This window comes from Aquarana catesbeiana, linkage group LG05 (assembly GCF_042186555.1).
Source record: "Aquarana catesbeiana isolate 2022-GZ linkage group LG05, ASM4218655v1, whole genome shotgun sequence".
In the NCBI taxonomy this organism is placed as follows: Eukaryota; Metazoa; Chordata; class Amphibia; order Anura; family Ranidae; genus Aquarana; species Aquarana catesbeiana.
The window spans coordinates 62,365,591-62,378,617 of record NC_133328.1 but is presented as its reverse complement, the minus strand read 5'-3'; the positions used below and the strand labels follow the sequence as shown (position 1 = coordinate 62,378,617).

The 13,027-nt window shown below is 40.9% G+C and overlaps 1 protein-coding gene across 1 annotated transcript in view; it reads right to left on the bottom strand.

The window, feature by feature from the left end:
- The window catches only part of LOC141144291 (uncharacterized), a 35,344-nt gene extending 24,783 nt beyond the window's left edge, over positions 1–10,561 (bottom strand). Inside the window, exons 1-2 of the mRNA XM_073629821.1 lie at positions 10,420–10,561; positions 1,998–2,151 (exon numbers count right to left, since the gene is read on the bottom strand). Of these exons, the coding sequence (XP_073485922.1) occupies positions 1,998–2,151; positions 10,420–10,477 (212 nt within the window). The 5' untranslated portion in view covers positions 10,478–10,561. The remainder of the gene's footprint in view (positions 1–1,997; positions 2,152–10,419) is intronic.
- Between the last annotated feature and the right edge of the window lie 2,466 nt (positions 10,562–13,027).

Here is a 13,027-nt window from a genome sequence, read left to right as displayed (position 1 = left end):
TTATATTGCCCTAATCATCATTTTAGTAACAAAGTGGCGCCATGCCAAATGATGGGTGTGCTAACAGTGGAAAGAGTCTTAACCACTTGACCTCCAGATGATTTTACCCCCTACATGACCAGGCTACTTTTTGCTAAATGGCACTGCGTTATTTTAACTGTCAATTGCGCAATCAGGCAACACTGTACACAAATGAAATTTATATCATTTTTTTCACACAACTAGAGCTTTCTTCTGTTTGTATTTGATCACCACTGGGTTTTTTATTTTTTTGCACTATAATCGAAAAAAGAATAAAAAGTTTGAAAAAAAAGGCATAATTTTTTACTTTTTGCTATAAAACATATCCAATAAAAATGTTTTTTTTTAAGTTCTTCATAAATTTAGGCCAAAATGTATATTGCTACATGTCTTTGGTAAAATAAATTCCAATAGGTGTATATTGATTGGTTTACGTGAAAGTTGTGGCATCTACAAAAGACGATATATATACTGGAATTTTTTTCCTTTTTATACTAGTAATGGCAACTATCAGCAACTTATAGCAAGACGATGATAGTGTGGCAGGCAATCTGACACTAACTGACACTGAGTGGGAACTGAATAACTGACACTGACATAACCAGTGACACTAATACAGTGATCAGTGCTAATAACATGCACTGTCACTGTACTAATGACACTGGGTAGGAAGGGGTTAACATCTGGGGCAATCAAAGGGTTAACTGTGTGCCTAGCAAGTGTTATTGTGTTAACTGTAAGCTGTTTTTACTAGGGGATGTGACGGTTTTTATCCCCTGCAAGGAGACAAAAACTGGCACATCCCCGCTGTCAGTATAGAGATCCGTGTTGTTTCCAATCGGCGAGTACTGGTTATGAATCATAGGCCGAGACTAGCTGATTGGCATTTAAGGGAGCCAGTGAGAGTGCAGCTGGGTGGAAGGGTGCGAGCACGCACCCCCTACCCGGAAATAAGCAATCACGTATATATAAGTGATTCAGCACAGACAGCTCACACTGTAGCAGTAAAACTACAGTGCACAGTTGGCAAGCGGTTAACGGGGCATGGTGAAATATAACTTACCAAACATGTAGCACAAACGTTAAACAATATATTAATGAAACTATTCAGCTACATATGCTTTTTAGTCAACGTTAAACAGTAACTCCACTTTTGTTGTGAAAAAAAAAAAACCCTCTGGGTAAAGGGGAGAGACACATACTGAGAAGATATAAAGTGCTGCACACCCCGATTAATGTCAAAAAGAAAAAGAAGATATCCCCCGTGGGGTTTTAAAGCAGCAAAAAATTATGAAAATAATAGGTTGTTACTTGAAAGAGTTTTTTTATTAATGGAACTTAACCATAATGGTTAAAATAGGAGCTGTGCTACAGGAGATAACACAAATGAAGCTGGCACAAGTATTATACAATGATCAAGCGCTAAAATAGGGTGATAATCCTGACGCGTTTCGACCCCGTTGGGTCATCTTCAGAGGATTGAGGCGCTGTGACAAAATTTGCGTATTAGAGTTCATGGGTTCTGGGTAATTAATGTTCATTGCAAGCATTTTAACAAACTACCTACCTGTTTCTGCTCTGAAGAAAAAGCTGTTTGTTCTTACATTAATGGCCAGTCTTCATTGGAGAAGTGCCTCTGTTACACTGGTAGTCAGTAGAGACATGCCTCCTTACATTGGGAGTCAATAACAGATCTTCCTACAAACAAGTTTTGAGATCTATAGAGGAAGAAAGGAGGGCACTGGACACACCAGCCTCTTCAGGGGAAACAATATTGTTCGGCCAAAAAGATTCATCCCAGTTGATCAATCCTACCCTGAGCAACCTCAGACAGGAAACTTCAGTCAGGAGTTGTGGAAGGACTAACGAAATCCACACTGAAACTTTATCAGATTGCACCACAAACAGATACATTGTTCTCTATGTGACACAGCCATTTCAAGGCTGAGTTATTAATATCTACAGAATACACTTACCCGTTTACAATAGCTGCTCGATTGGTGCATATTTTGCCCGGCTTGTTATAATCTGAGTCGTACCAGTGTTTGGTGGTAAATCTTTCTTCAGGTATCTCAACTGTGCAGTTCCTTCCTTCAGCAATAACTTTCCAAAAGTTATCAATTCCCTCTCCTATTAAATAGAAAAATCAACAGCATAAACAGCATTAGAAATCTAATCCACAAATTAAATTATAATCATTTTAACCACTTAAACCCCGGACCATTTGGCAGCCTAAAGACTAGAGTACTTTTTACAATTTGGCACTGCTTTAACTGGTAATTGCGTGGTCATGCAATTTTGTACCCAAACGAAATTTGCGTTCTTTTTTTCCCCACGAATAGAGCTTTCTTTTGATGGTATTTGATTGCCTCTGCGATTTTTATTTTTTGCGATTTAAACGGAAAAAGACCGAAAATTTAGAAAAAAAATGATATTTTCTAATTTTTGTTATGAGAAAAATCCAATAAACTTAATTTTAGACATAGATTTAGGCCAAAAGGTATTCAGCCACATGTCTTTGGTAAAAAAAATGTCAATAAGCGTATATTTACTGGTTTGCGCAAAAGTTATAGCGTCTACAAACTAGGGTACATTTTCTGGAATTTACACAGCTTTTAGTTTATGACTGCCTATCTCATTTCTTGAGGTGCTAAAATGGCAGGGCAGTACAAACCCCCCCCCCCCCAAATGACCCCATTTTGGAAAGTAGACAACCCAAGGAAATTGCTGAGAAGCATGTTGAGCCCATCGAATAATTAATTTTTTTGTCCCAAGTGATTGAATAATGACAAAAAAAAAATATTTTTACAAAAAGTTGTCACTAAATGATATATTGCTCACACATGCCATGGGAATATGTGGAATTACACCCCATAATACATTCTGCTGCTTATCCTGAGTATGGGGATACCAGATGTGTGGGACTTTTTGGGAGCCTAGCCGCGTACGGAGCCCCGAAACCAATCACTGCCTTCAGGATTTCTAAGGGCGTACATTTTTAATTTCACTCCTCACTACCTATCACAGTTTCGAAGGCCATAAAATGCCAAGATAACACAACCCCCCCCCCCCCCCAAAATGACCCCATTTTGGAAAGTAGACACCCCAAGGAAATTGCTGAGAGGCATGTTGAGCCCATTGAATATTTCATTTTTTTGTCTCAAGTGATTGAAAAATGACAAAAAAAAATGTTTACAAAAAGTTGTGACTAAATGATATATTGCTCACACATGTCATGGTTATATGTGGAATTACACCCAAAATACATTCTGCTGCTTCTCCCGAGTACAGGGATACCACATGTGTGAGACTTTTTGGGAGCCTAGTCGCGTACGGGACCCCGAAAACCAAGCACCGCCTTCAGGATTTCTAAGGGCGTAAATTTTTGATTTCACTCTTCACTACCTATCACTACCTATCACAGTTTTGAAGGCCATAAAATGCCCAGATAGCACAAACCTCCCCAAATGACCCCATTTTGGAAACTAGACACCCCAAGTTATTTGCTGAGAGGCATGTTGAGTCCATGTAATATAATTTTTTTTTGCTCAAAGTCGTCACTAAATAATATATTGCTCAAACATGCCATGGGCATATGTGGAATTACACCCAAAATACATTCTGCTGCTTCTCCCGAGTACAGGGATACCACATGTGTGAGACTTTTTGGGAGCCTAGTCGCGTACGGGACCCCGAAAACCAAGCACCGCCTTCAGGATTTCTAAGGGCGTAAATTTTTGATTTCACTCTTCACTACCTATCACTACCTATCACAGTTTTGAAGGCCATAAAATGCCCAGATAGCACAAACCTCCCCAAATGACCCCATTTTGGAAACTAGACACCCCAAGTTATTTGCTGAGAGGCATGTTGAGTCCATGTAATATAATTTTTTTTTGCTCAAAGTCGTCACTAAATAATATATTGCTCAAACATGCCATGGGCATATGTGGAATTACACCCCAAAATACATTCTGCTGCTTCTACTGAGTATGGGTATACCACATGTATGGGACTTTTTGGGAGCCTAGCCATGTAAGGGACCCCGAAATCCAATCACCGACTTCAGGATTCTAAGGGCGTCAATTTTTGATTTCACTCCTTACTACCTATCACAGTTTCGAAGGCCATAAAATGCCAAGATAGCACAAAATCTCCCAAATTACCCCATTTTGGAAAGTAGACACCCCAAGCTATTTGCTGAGAGGCATGGTGAGTATTTTGCAGCTGTCATTTGTTTTTGAAAATTAAGAAAGAAAAAAATAATTTTTTTTTCTTTTTTCAATTTTCAAAACTTTGTGACAAAAAGGGAGATCTGCAAAATACTCACCATACCTCTCAGCAAATAGCTTGGGGTGTCTACTTTCCAAAATGGGTCCTTTGGGGGGGGGGGGGTTGTGCCATCAGGGCATTTCATGGCCTCCGAAACTGTGATAGGCAGTAAGGAGTGAAATCAAAAATGTACAACCTTAGAAAGCCTGTATTCCTGTACTCAGGAGAAGCAACAGAATGTATTTTGGGGGTGTAATTTCACATATACCCATGGCATGTTTGAGCAATATATCATTTAGTGACAACTTTCTGTAAAAAAATAAATAAATAAATAATTTTCCAGAAACTTGTGGCAAAATATAAAATATTCCATGGACTCAACATGCCTCTCAGCAAATAGCTTGAAGTGTCTTCTTTCCAAAATGGGGTCATTTGGGGGGGTTTTGTGCTATCTTGACATTTCATGGCCTCCGTAACTGTGATAGGTAGTGAGGAAGTGAAATCACCATTTTACACCCTTAGAAAGCCTGAAGGCGGTGATTGGTTTTGGGGTCCTGTACACAGCTAGGCTCCCAAAAAGTCTCACACATGTGGTATCGCCGTACTCAGGAGAAGCAGCAGAATGTATTTTGGGGGGTAATTCCACATATGCCCATGGCATGTTTGAGCAATATATCATTTAGTGACAACTTTGTGCAAAAAAAAAATTGTCTTTTTCCTGCAATTTGTGTCAAAAGATAAAATATTCCATGGACTCGACATGCCTCTCAGCAAATAGCTTGGGGTGTCTACTTTCCAAAATGGGGTAATTTGGGGGGGGGGGGTTGAACAGTGTCACTTATTTTACACATCACCCACTCTTCTAACCACTTGAAGACAAAGCCCTTTCTAATGCCCCGTACACATGACCGGTTTTCCCGTCGGAATAAACTCTGAAGGTTTTTCCGACGGAATTCCTACGGAATTCCACTGAAGCTGTCTTGCGTACACATGATCACACCAAATTCCAACCGTCAAGAACGAGGTGACGTAAAACACGTACGACGGGACTAGAAAACGGAAGTTCAATAGCCAGTAGCCAATAGCTTCCATCTCGTTCTTGCTTCAGAGCATGCGTCGTTTTTGGTACATGGGAAGAGCATACAGAAGAGCGGTTTTCCTGATAGGAATTGGTTCCGTCGGAAAAATATAGAACATGTTCTCTTTTTAGGTCCGTCAGAATTTTTGACGTAAAAAGTCCAATGGGGCATACACACGATCGGAATATACGATGAAAAGCTCCCATCTGACTTTTTCTGTCGGACATTCCGCTTGTGTGTACACACATGCAAGAAAATTACTTTGAACCCCCAAACATTGTATATTTTTTTAAAACAAAGGCCCTACAGATTAAAATGGTGGGTGTTGCATTTTTTTTTTCACACAGTATTTGCACGGCAATTTTTGGGAAAAAACACTCTTTTTCTTAATTTAAATGCACTAAAACACACTATATTGCCCAAACGTTTGATGCAATAAAAAAGATGATCTTAGGCCGAGCACATGGATACCAAACACGACATGCTTTAAAATTGCGCACAAACGTGCAGCGGCGACAAACTACATGCATTTTTAAAAGCCTTTACAGGTTACCACTTTAGATTTACAGAGGAGGTCCACTGCTAAAATTACTGCTCTCGATCTGACCTTTGCGGTGATACCTCACATGCATGGTGCAATTGCTGTTTACATATGACGCCAGACCGACGCTTGCGTTCGCCTTTGCGCGAGAGCAGGGGGGGGGCAGGGGTGGGTTTTTTTGTATTATTATTATTTATTTATTTTATTATTTTATTTTATTTTTAAACTGTTTCTTTCCTTTTTTTTTTTTTTTTATCATTTTTATTGTTATCTCAGGGAATGTAAATATCCCCTATGATAGCAATAGGTAGTGACAGGTACTCTTTTTTGAAAAAATTGGGGTCTATTAGAACCTAGATCTCTCCTCTGCTCTCAAAGCATCTGACCACACCAAGATCGGTGTGATAAAATGCTTTCCCAATTTCCCAATGGCGCTGTTTATATCCGGCGAAATCTAAGTCATGAAATGCTCGTAGCTTCCGGTTTCTTAAGCCATAGAGATGATTGGAGCCATTCTGGTCTCTGATCAGCTCTATGGTCAGCTGGGGGAACCACCGGCTGCATTCTCAGGTTCCCTGTTGGGACAGGAGAGCCAGAGAAAACCATGGAAGACGGTGGGAGGGGGGGACATTCCCTCCCACTGCTTGTAAAAGCAGTTTAGAGGCTAATTAGCCACTAGGATTGCTTTTACATGAAAGCCGACTGTTGGCTGAAAAGAATGATACCAAGATGATACCTAAACCCGCAGGCATCATTTTGGTATACCAGTACGATGCTGGTCCTTGTTGGGCATATATTGTAATCTTTTTTTTTATGCAGCCTGTGGCTGAACGAAAAAAATAGATTGATCGGTGGGTATGCCCACCATTAGAATACCTCCCTTCATCCACCCACTTCTAATGATGGGCATACATGCACCATTTATATATGCCGAAGCATGGGGGCATCCACCCCAAAAGTTAGGAATAAATCGTTCCTTCACCCCTGCTGCCCCATGCTTCGGCATATATGCTCTTTTATTTAACTGTGGTGGTGAAATCACCTCCTACAGCGCTGGAGTCACGGCTTTATGAACAGCAAACGCTGTTGCTGTCAAGATAAATAAATCTGCGCTGCAGCTGAATGGCGTACCTGAAAACAAAAAAATGGTTAACAATAAAACACAGTAAACAGTAAAGTATAAAAAAAATGACATACCTGAAAAGCAAACACGATAAAACATAATAACAATACAACATTGCAGAATAGAATACAGTAAAAAAAGAGCAGAACAATAGAACGAGAAATGAGAGAGAGAACAATAAAACGACAACTATTTTGGGTTTTTTTATTTTATATTTTTTGTGTGTTTTTTTTTTTTTTACTTTTTTTTTACACTCTTTTTTGTAACTGTAACTGTAACGGTTTGGTTCCAGGTTTGGGTCTCCCAAAATGCGATGGCATCTTGGGAGACCCTATGAAAGTGTGGCCTAGTCTGTGCAGTGATGTACCCTACGCTAAAACTGCACTAGTGTGTGGTAGCATTCAAAACATTCACCAATGCAAAGACCAGGATTGTTAGGACAGCGGGGACAATAATAACGGGTGTCACGCCTATATCCGCGCTTTCTACAGACACAACATTTTCTTTGGGGGGCTCATTGGGTAGGGGTACTAGGGAGGACATACGGAAAATGCCTCTCATGCAGCCGGCTTACTGCATTTGGTTGGGGATGGCGAGGTGAAGCACCGTCTGGAAACAGAAGGGCTCTGATGATTTCTTCCTGGAATTTAAGGAAGGATCCAGTCCGTCCTGAAGCTCTGTATAGCACATGAGCGTTCAGCAAAGCCAATTGAAATAAGTATACAGACAATTTTTTTTGTACCAGCGCCTGGCCTTACGGGCAACTAGGTATGGCGCCAACAACTGGTCGTTGAGGTCCACCCCTCCCATATTTTGGTTATATTCGTGGACACAGAGGGGTTTCTCCACAACACCAGTCGCCGTAGGAATTTGGTCCTTCGTGTCTGCGTGAAGGGAGGACAGAACGAAAACATTCTTATTATTCCTACACTTCAAAGCGAGCAAATTATTACACTTGAAGCAGGCTCTCTCCTCCAACCTAAGACGGGAATCTACAAGCCTCTGGGGTAAGCCCCGGCGATTAGGTCGCACAGTGCCACATGCGCCAATTTGATGGTCAAACAACTGACTACAAAGTGCCACGCTCGTGTAATAATTGTCCACATACAAAAGGTACCCCTTTCCAAATAAGGGTGACACCAAGTCCAACACAATCTTGCCAGCGCTCCCTATGTAATCTGGGCAGTTCTCTGGCTCTACGTGACTATCTTTTCCCTCGTAAACCATAAAACTACATGTATAGGCTGTGCCCCTGCACAGAGCTTATACACCTTGACCCCGTATCTGGCACGCTTGCTGGGAAGCTACTGTTTGAAAGACAAGCGGCCAGAAATGTAATCAGGGACTCATCAACTTAGACAACTTGATGGGGAGTAAACAAGGCTGCAAAATGTTTGTTGAAGTGGTGTACGAGGGGCCGAATTTTGTACAGCCGATCGTATTCATGGTCTCCACGAGGACGACAGAGTTTGTTGTTGTTGATGCGCATGAACCGCAAGATCTGCTCGTATCGTCCCCTGGTCATGGAGGCAGAGAAGAGGGGCTATGGTAAACTGGGTCAATGGACCAATATGACCGCAACTTATTCATTTTAACTATGCCCATCTCGAGGGATGGGCTCAGAAAGGTCTTTAAATCGGAAACCGTAATTGGTTTCCATTCTCTGGCAAGGGTGGACTGGGGATTAGTGGCAATGAATTGAACAGCATACAAATTAGTTTGGTCCACAATAGATCTATAGAGATCTTCCATGAAAAACAGCGAAAAAAAAGAAAAAGGTGCAGCAATTCCAGAGTTAGAGAGAAATCAATTGATCTTCTAACTGATAAGCTCCACTCATAGAGAAAGAAATGGTGGGGAAGACTCATTGTGTAAAACCTCTCTCTATGAGTTGAGCTTAACCAGGTCTATGAAGAAGAGGATACATAATTCCAAAACGTGCTTTTGACCTTTTGTTATCTGACAGAGGTCGATCCCGTGTGGTGAGTTTATGGCTCTTCAGTAGAGTGTGAAATTTAACTTTTGACTAAAGCACATTTTTGTGAGCTATCAACCCAGGTTTCTGATATTTCCACAAAGTCAAAGTCCCCCTTGAATATCAGAAGTTCTAGTTCTTCCATTATCTTAACCAGGCTTCTGGCATTTGTGTACATAATCATGTGACATCTGTGCAGGTATGGGTGCACGCATCCTGGGTACATTTGGGACCATGCACCCACTCAGTTGTCACATTGGGAGCATTGGCTGTGTTCCAATTGACAGCAATGGGACTTCCCACTCACAGATGCATGGAACACCTGTGCATCCCTGGCCATCACACAGGGCACAGATTTATATGCCACTTGAGAACAAGACCTTACTGTAACTACCTTCATTTTTATTTTTTTTGCGCATACATTTTCTGTTCAGTATTTCTTAGGGTGTATGAAAAGGCTAAATCTATTTTTCTAGTTTTGCATATAGTGGAGAAGGTTTGACCCTCTGTCACATTTATACTGTTGTCTGTATACTATCCTGGGATATTCACGCTCTCTATTTGGGCGGGACACCAAAGTTATGACATAAACAAAATTGTTGACTTGTCACCATAGCAAGAAATGAAGGTAAATCATTCATTGGAGACAAATATTCAGCAATAACAGTCTAATGCCGCGTACACACGACCGGACTTTACGGCATACTTTGACCGGCGGACTTTTCGACGGACTTTACGACGGACTTTCCGAATGAACGGACTTACCTACACACGATCAACCAAAGTCCGACGGATTCGTACGGATTCGTACGTGATGACGTACGACCGGACTAAAACAAGGAAGTTCATAGCCAGTAGCCAATAACTGCCCTAGCGTCGTTTTTTGTCTGTCGGACTAGCATACAGACGAGCGGACTTTTCGACCGGACTCGAGTCCGTCGGATAGATTTGAAACATGTTTCAAATCTAAGTCCGTCAAACTTTTGATAAAACAAAGCCCACACACGATCGAATTGTCCGACGAAATCCGGTACGCCGGACCAAGTATGCCGTAAAGTCCGATCATGTGTACACGACATAAGACAAATTTCCCCTTAATTTCCTGGGATTTTTACACTTTCATATTCTATTCAAAACTCAAAAAAGGTTTTGGGTATACCGTACATAAATTTTAAAACAAATTTTGTACTGTTAGCATTCCTTTTGCTATTTAAATATTCTAATTTTGCACTTTGCCTATTTTCTGCTTTGTGATAATTGTTTGGCACTGAAAATACAAAGGAAAGCATAATAAAATGTGTGGTTATATTGACACCAGCTTTTTTTTCCTCATATGCATATTATAAAGCTTCCTAAAAACTGCATATATCATGGTTTTATCATGTGTATCATGGTTTGAAATACTCACCACCAGGAAAATTGCATCCTATTCCAACTATTGCTATTGCATCTTCTGGGTAATCCATATTCCAGTATTTCTAAAAGGTAAATGCTAACCGTATACTGTAAGATAACCATAAGGTGAGGAAAGGTTTTTCCAACCTGATTAATGCTGGGAAACAAAAGAAGAATGTGTTATAATCTCTGTGATTATTATATTTGCTGCACTGCAGATTTGGTATACGGCACAGAACAGTTCAAAGATCTTATGATATTTGTTCCCTGCTCTAACTCTGTCCCCCTTTTTTGGTGAAATTACATATTTCTCAGAGTCTACATTTGGATACCACACCACAATACCTGGCAGAGTATCTACTAAGCACACCAACTGCTTCAGCAATGGAGACCTCCATTGTGCTCTTCTACAACCCACACATTAACTACCTCAGTGTCCACCAATGTTTCGTACTGGACACCCAGTGTCCAGTACATTTGTTCTTTGAGGCACTAGGAGCCTACTGAAGTAGTGTTTAGGGATAATTTGACCCAGAGAACAATAAAAATCCTAAAACTTCCTTAAATGTCCTTAACATGTCGTTTTTTACGTAAATTACAGCACATCATAACATTAAACCCTCCATCCTGAATCTTTAAAGCCCAATTCTGTGAATTTGTTTTGCTTCCAGTTTTCATGAGGTTTGCATGAGTTGTATGAGCTGTGCTTCCAGCATAGACCTGCTTCAGGTCTAGTGCTAGTTTGTTTTGGGTCTGCATGCACTGGGCCAGTGAAAATAACGAGGCTGTATTTTGGAAACTGGAGGGAGAGGGGGGTGGCCTGACGATGGTCAAGGGCTGTAGCTGAATAGTGGAGCTCTGACATACTGAGAGCAATCAAGACAAATGTATGCCTCCTTTACCCAATGACCAGAAGAAAGAAATACCCTGGCTTGGGTTGTATGCCTAAAACTTTGGGCCTCCAGTGTTATCTAACAACATTGGCCCCTTTGAGTTCACCCTGCTCTCCTCACAAGATGGCACCCAGCTGCATCCTACATCAAGGAAGATGAGACAATGGACTTACAGGTCAAGACTCTCCCCCCTGAGGAGTAGCTGACTGACCCATCACCCATCACGAGTAACGCTTCTCCCTCAGAGTCGGACTCATCACAAGTTTCTGTCTACCATTTGTGGGCAGAAGACTCGGATCTAAGAAACATCTTGCACTCTCTACCTACCAGACAGGACCTGGACTCCCTCCCAACCACAAAAGACTTAGAAATCCTAGCCCAACGTATTGTGGTAGTGCTGTGCAAGGATCTTGGAGGTGAGACTGAATCTAACTGCTGTGCAGTGCTAAAAGTGGGACTGCCTTTCACTATGTACTACTATATAACCTCATGAATATCATACACAATCTTCAGAAAAAAACAAATCCTTAAAATATATTTTTAAAAATTGCATAAATTTAAATATTAATACATATAAGTAAGTCCCACTTCAAAAAGTCCATCTCTTCCAAGTGCTTGTACAGTAAGCAAAAAACAACAGAGTAATGCTTGTGAGCCCAAATGTCTTTTTTTACCACGTGCTTGAAACAAAGACACACTTATTCACTTACAAGAGAGCACAGAAACTATTTAAAGATTTGTTTGACAGGTCCAAATTTAACTGATTTATTAACAATAGTCAGGAAGAACCAAAAGACTCTGAAGCCAGTACTATACATCTAACTCGATCGAATTCCACAAATGATATTGAGCATCAGCGGAAAATCGATGAGAGGTGTCTAAAAGGGCACATCTGAGGAAGAAGGCCACGCCTCCAAAATGCATCATGTGACTAGGTTACCAGCACACCTCTCTTGTTAGTGGTATTTTATTGTTTTTACTCTATTTTATTAGGATTTACTGCACTAGGTTGCTCTTTCCTTTTTGTTTCCTTTGTTGTATGGATTGTGACCAAGACCTTGATCAGACAAGTTAAAGGGCAGCTGCACAGATCCTGGGTATATTTGTTCAATATTACTGGCATTGAAGTTTTTTTTTGGCTGGATACACCTGTGTGTGCTGAGGGTGAATTTGGTGTTTTCTTTCCTTCATATGCTCCCTATATATGCCTCAAGCATACTTCAATCATCTCTGTGCTTTGTTGTGGTCTTACATATGGGATAAACAGTGTCCTCAGTTACAATTCCCCGTCTTGTCTCTCTCCAAATTATATGGAGCCACTGGAATCCCAGACATAGGTAAATATATCTGCTGCTTTAACACTGGGTCTCTGTGGAACAGGATAGTTCTATATCCCCCCCACATGGCTCACTCCCAATGTGTGACAAGTCCTAAAGTGCCACTTGGCCATTGGGGCCACCCTCAGGATTGCAAACCGAACCTTTCTGAACACGAAGATCACACTCTTACTTCTGGTACTGAGCTGCCCTAAGTTCCCTGCTGGCCTATACAACAAACACCTAAGACGCCCTATGGATGCTGGTAAGATCAGAATTCTGCATTTCTTAGTGAAACAAGATTGGCACAGCCATTAGTGAATCCAAATCCCCCGATTTCCTGGTCGAATTTCAACTTAAACACTTCCTTAGATCTCCACCTTCTCTGACACATTATGCTAAGCCACTTACC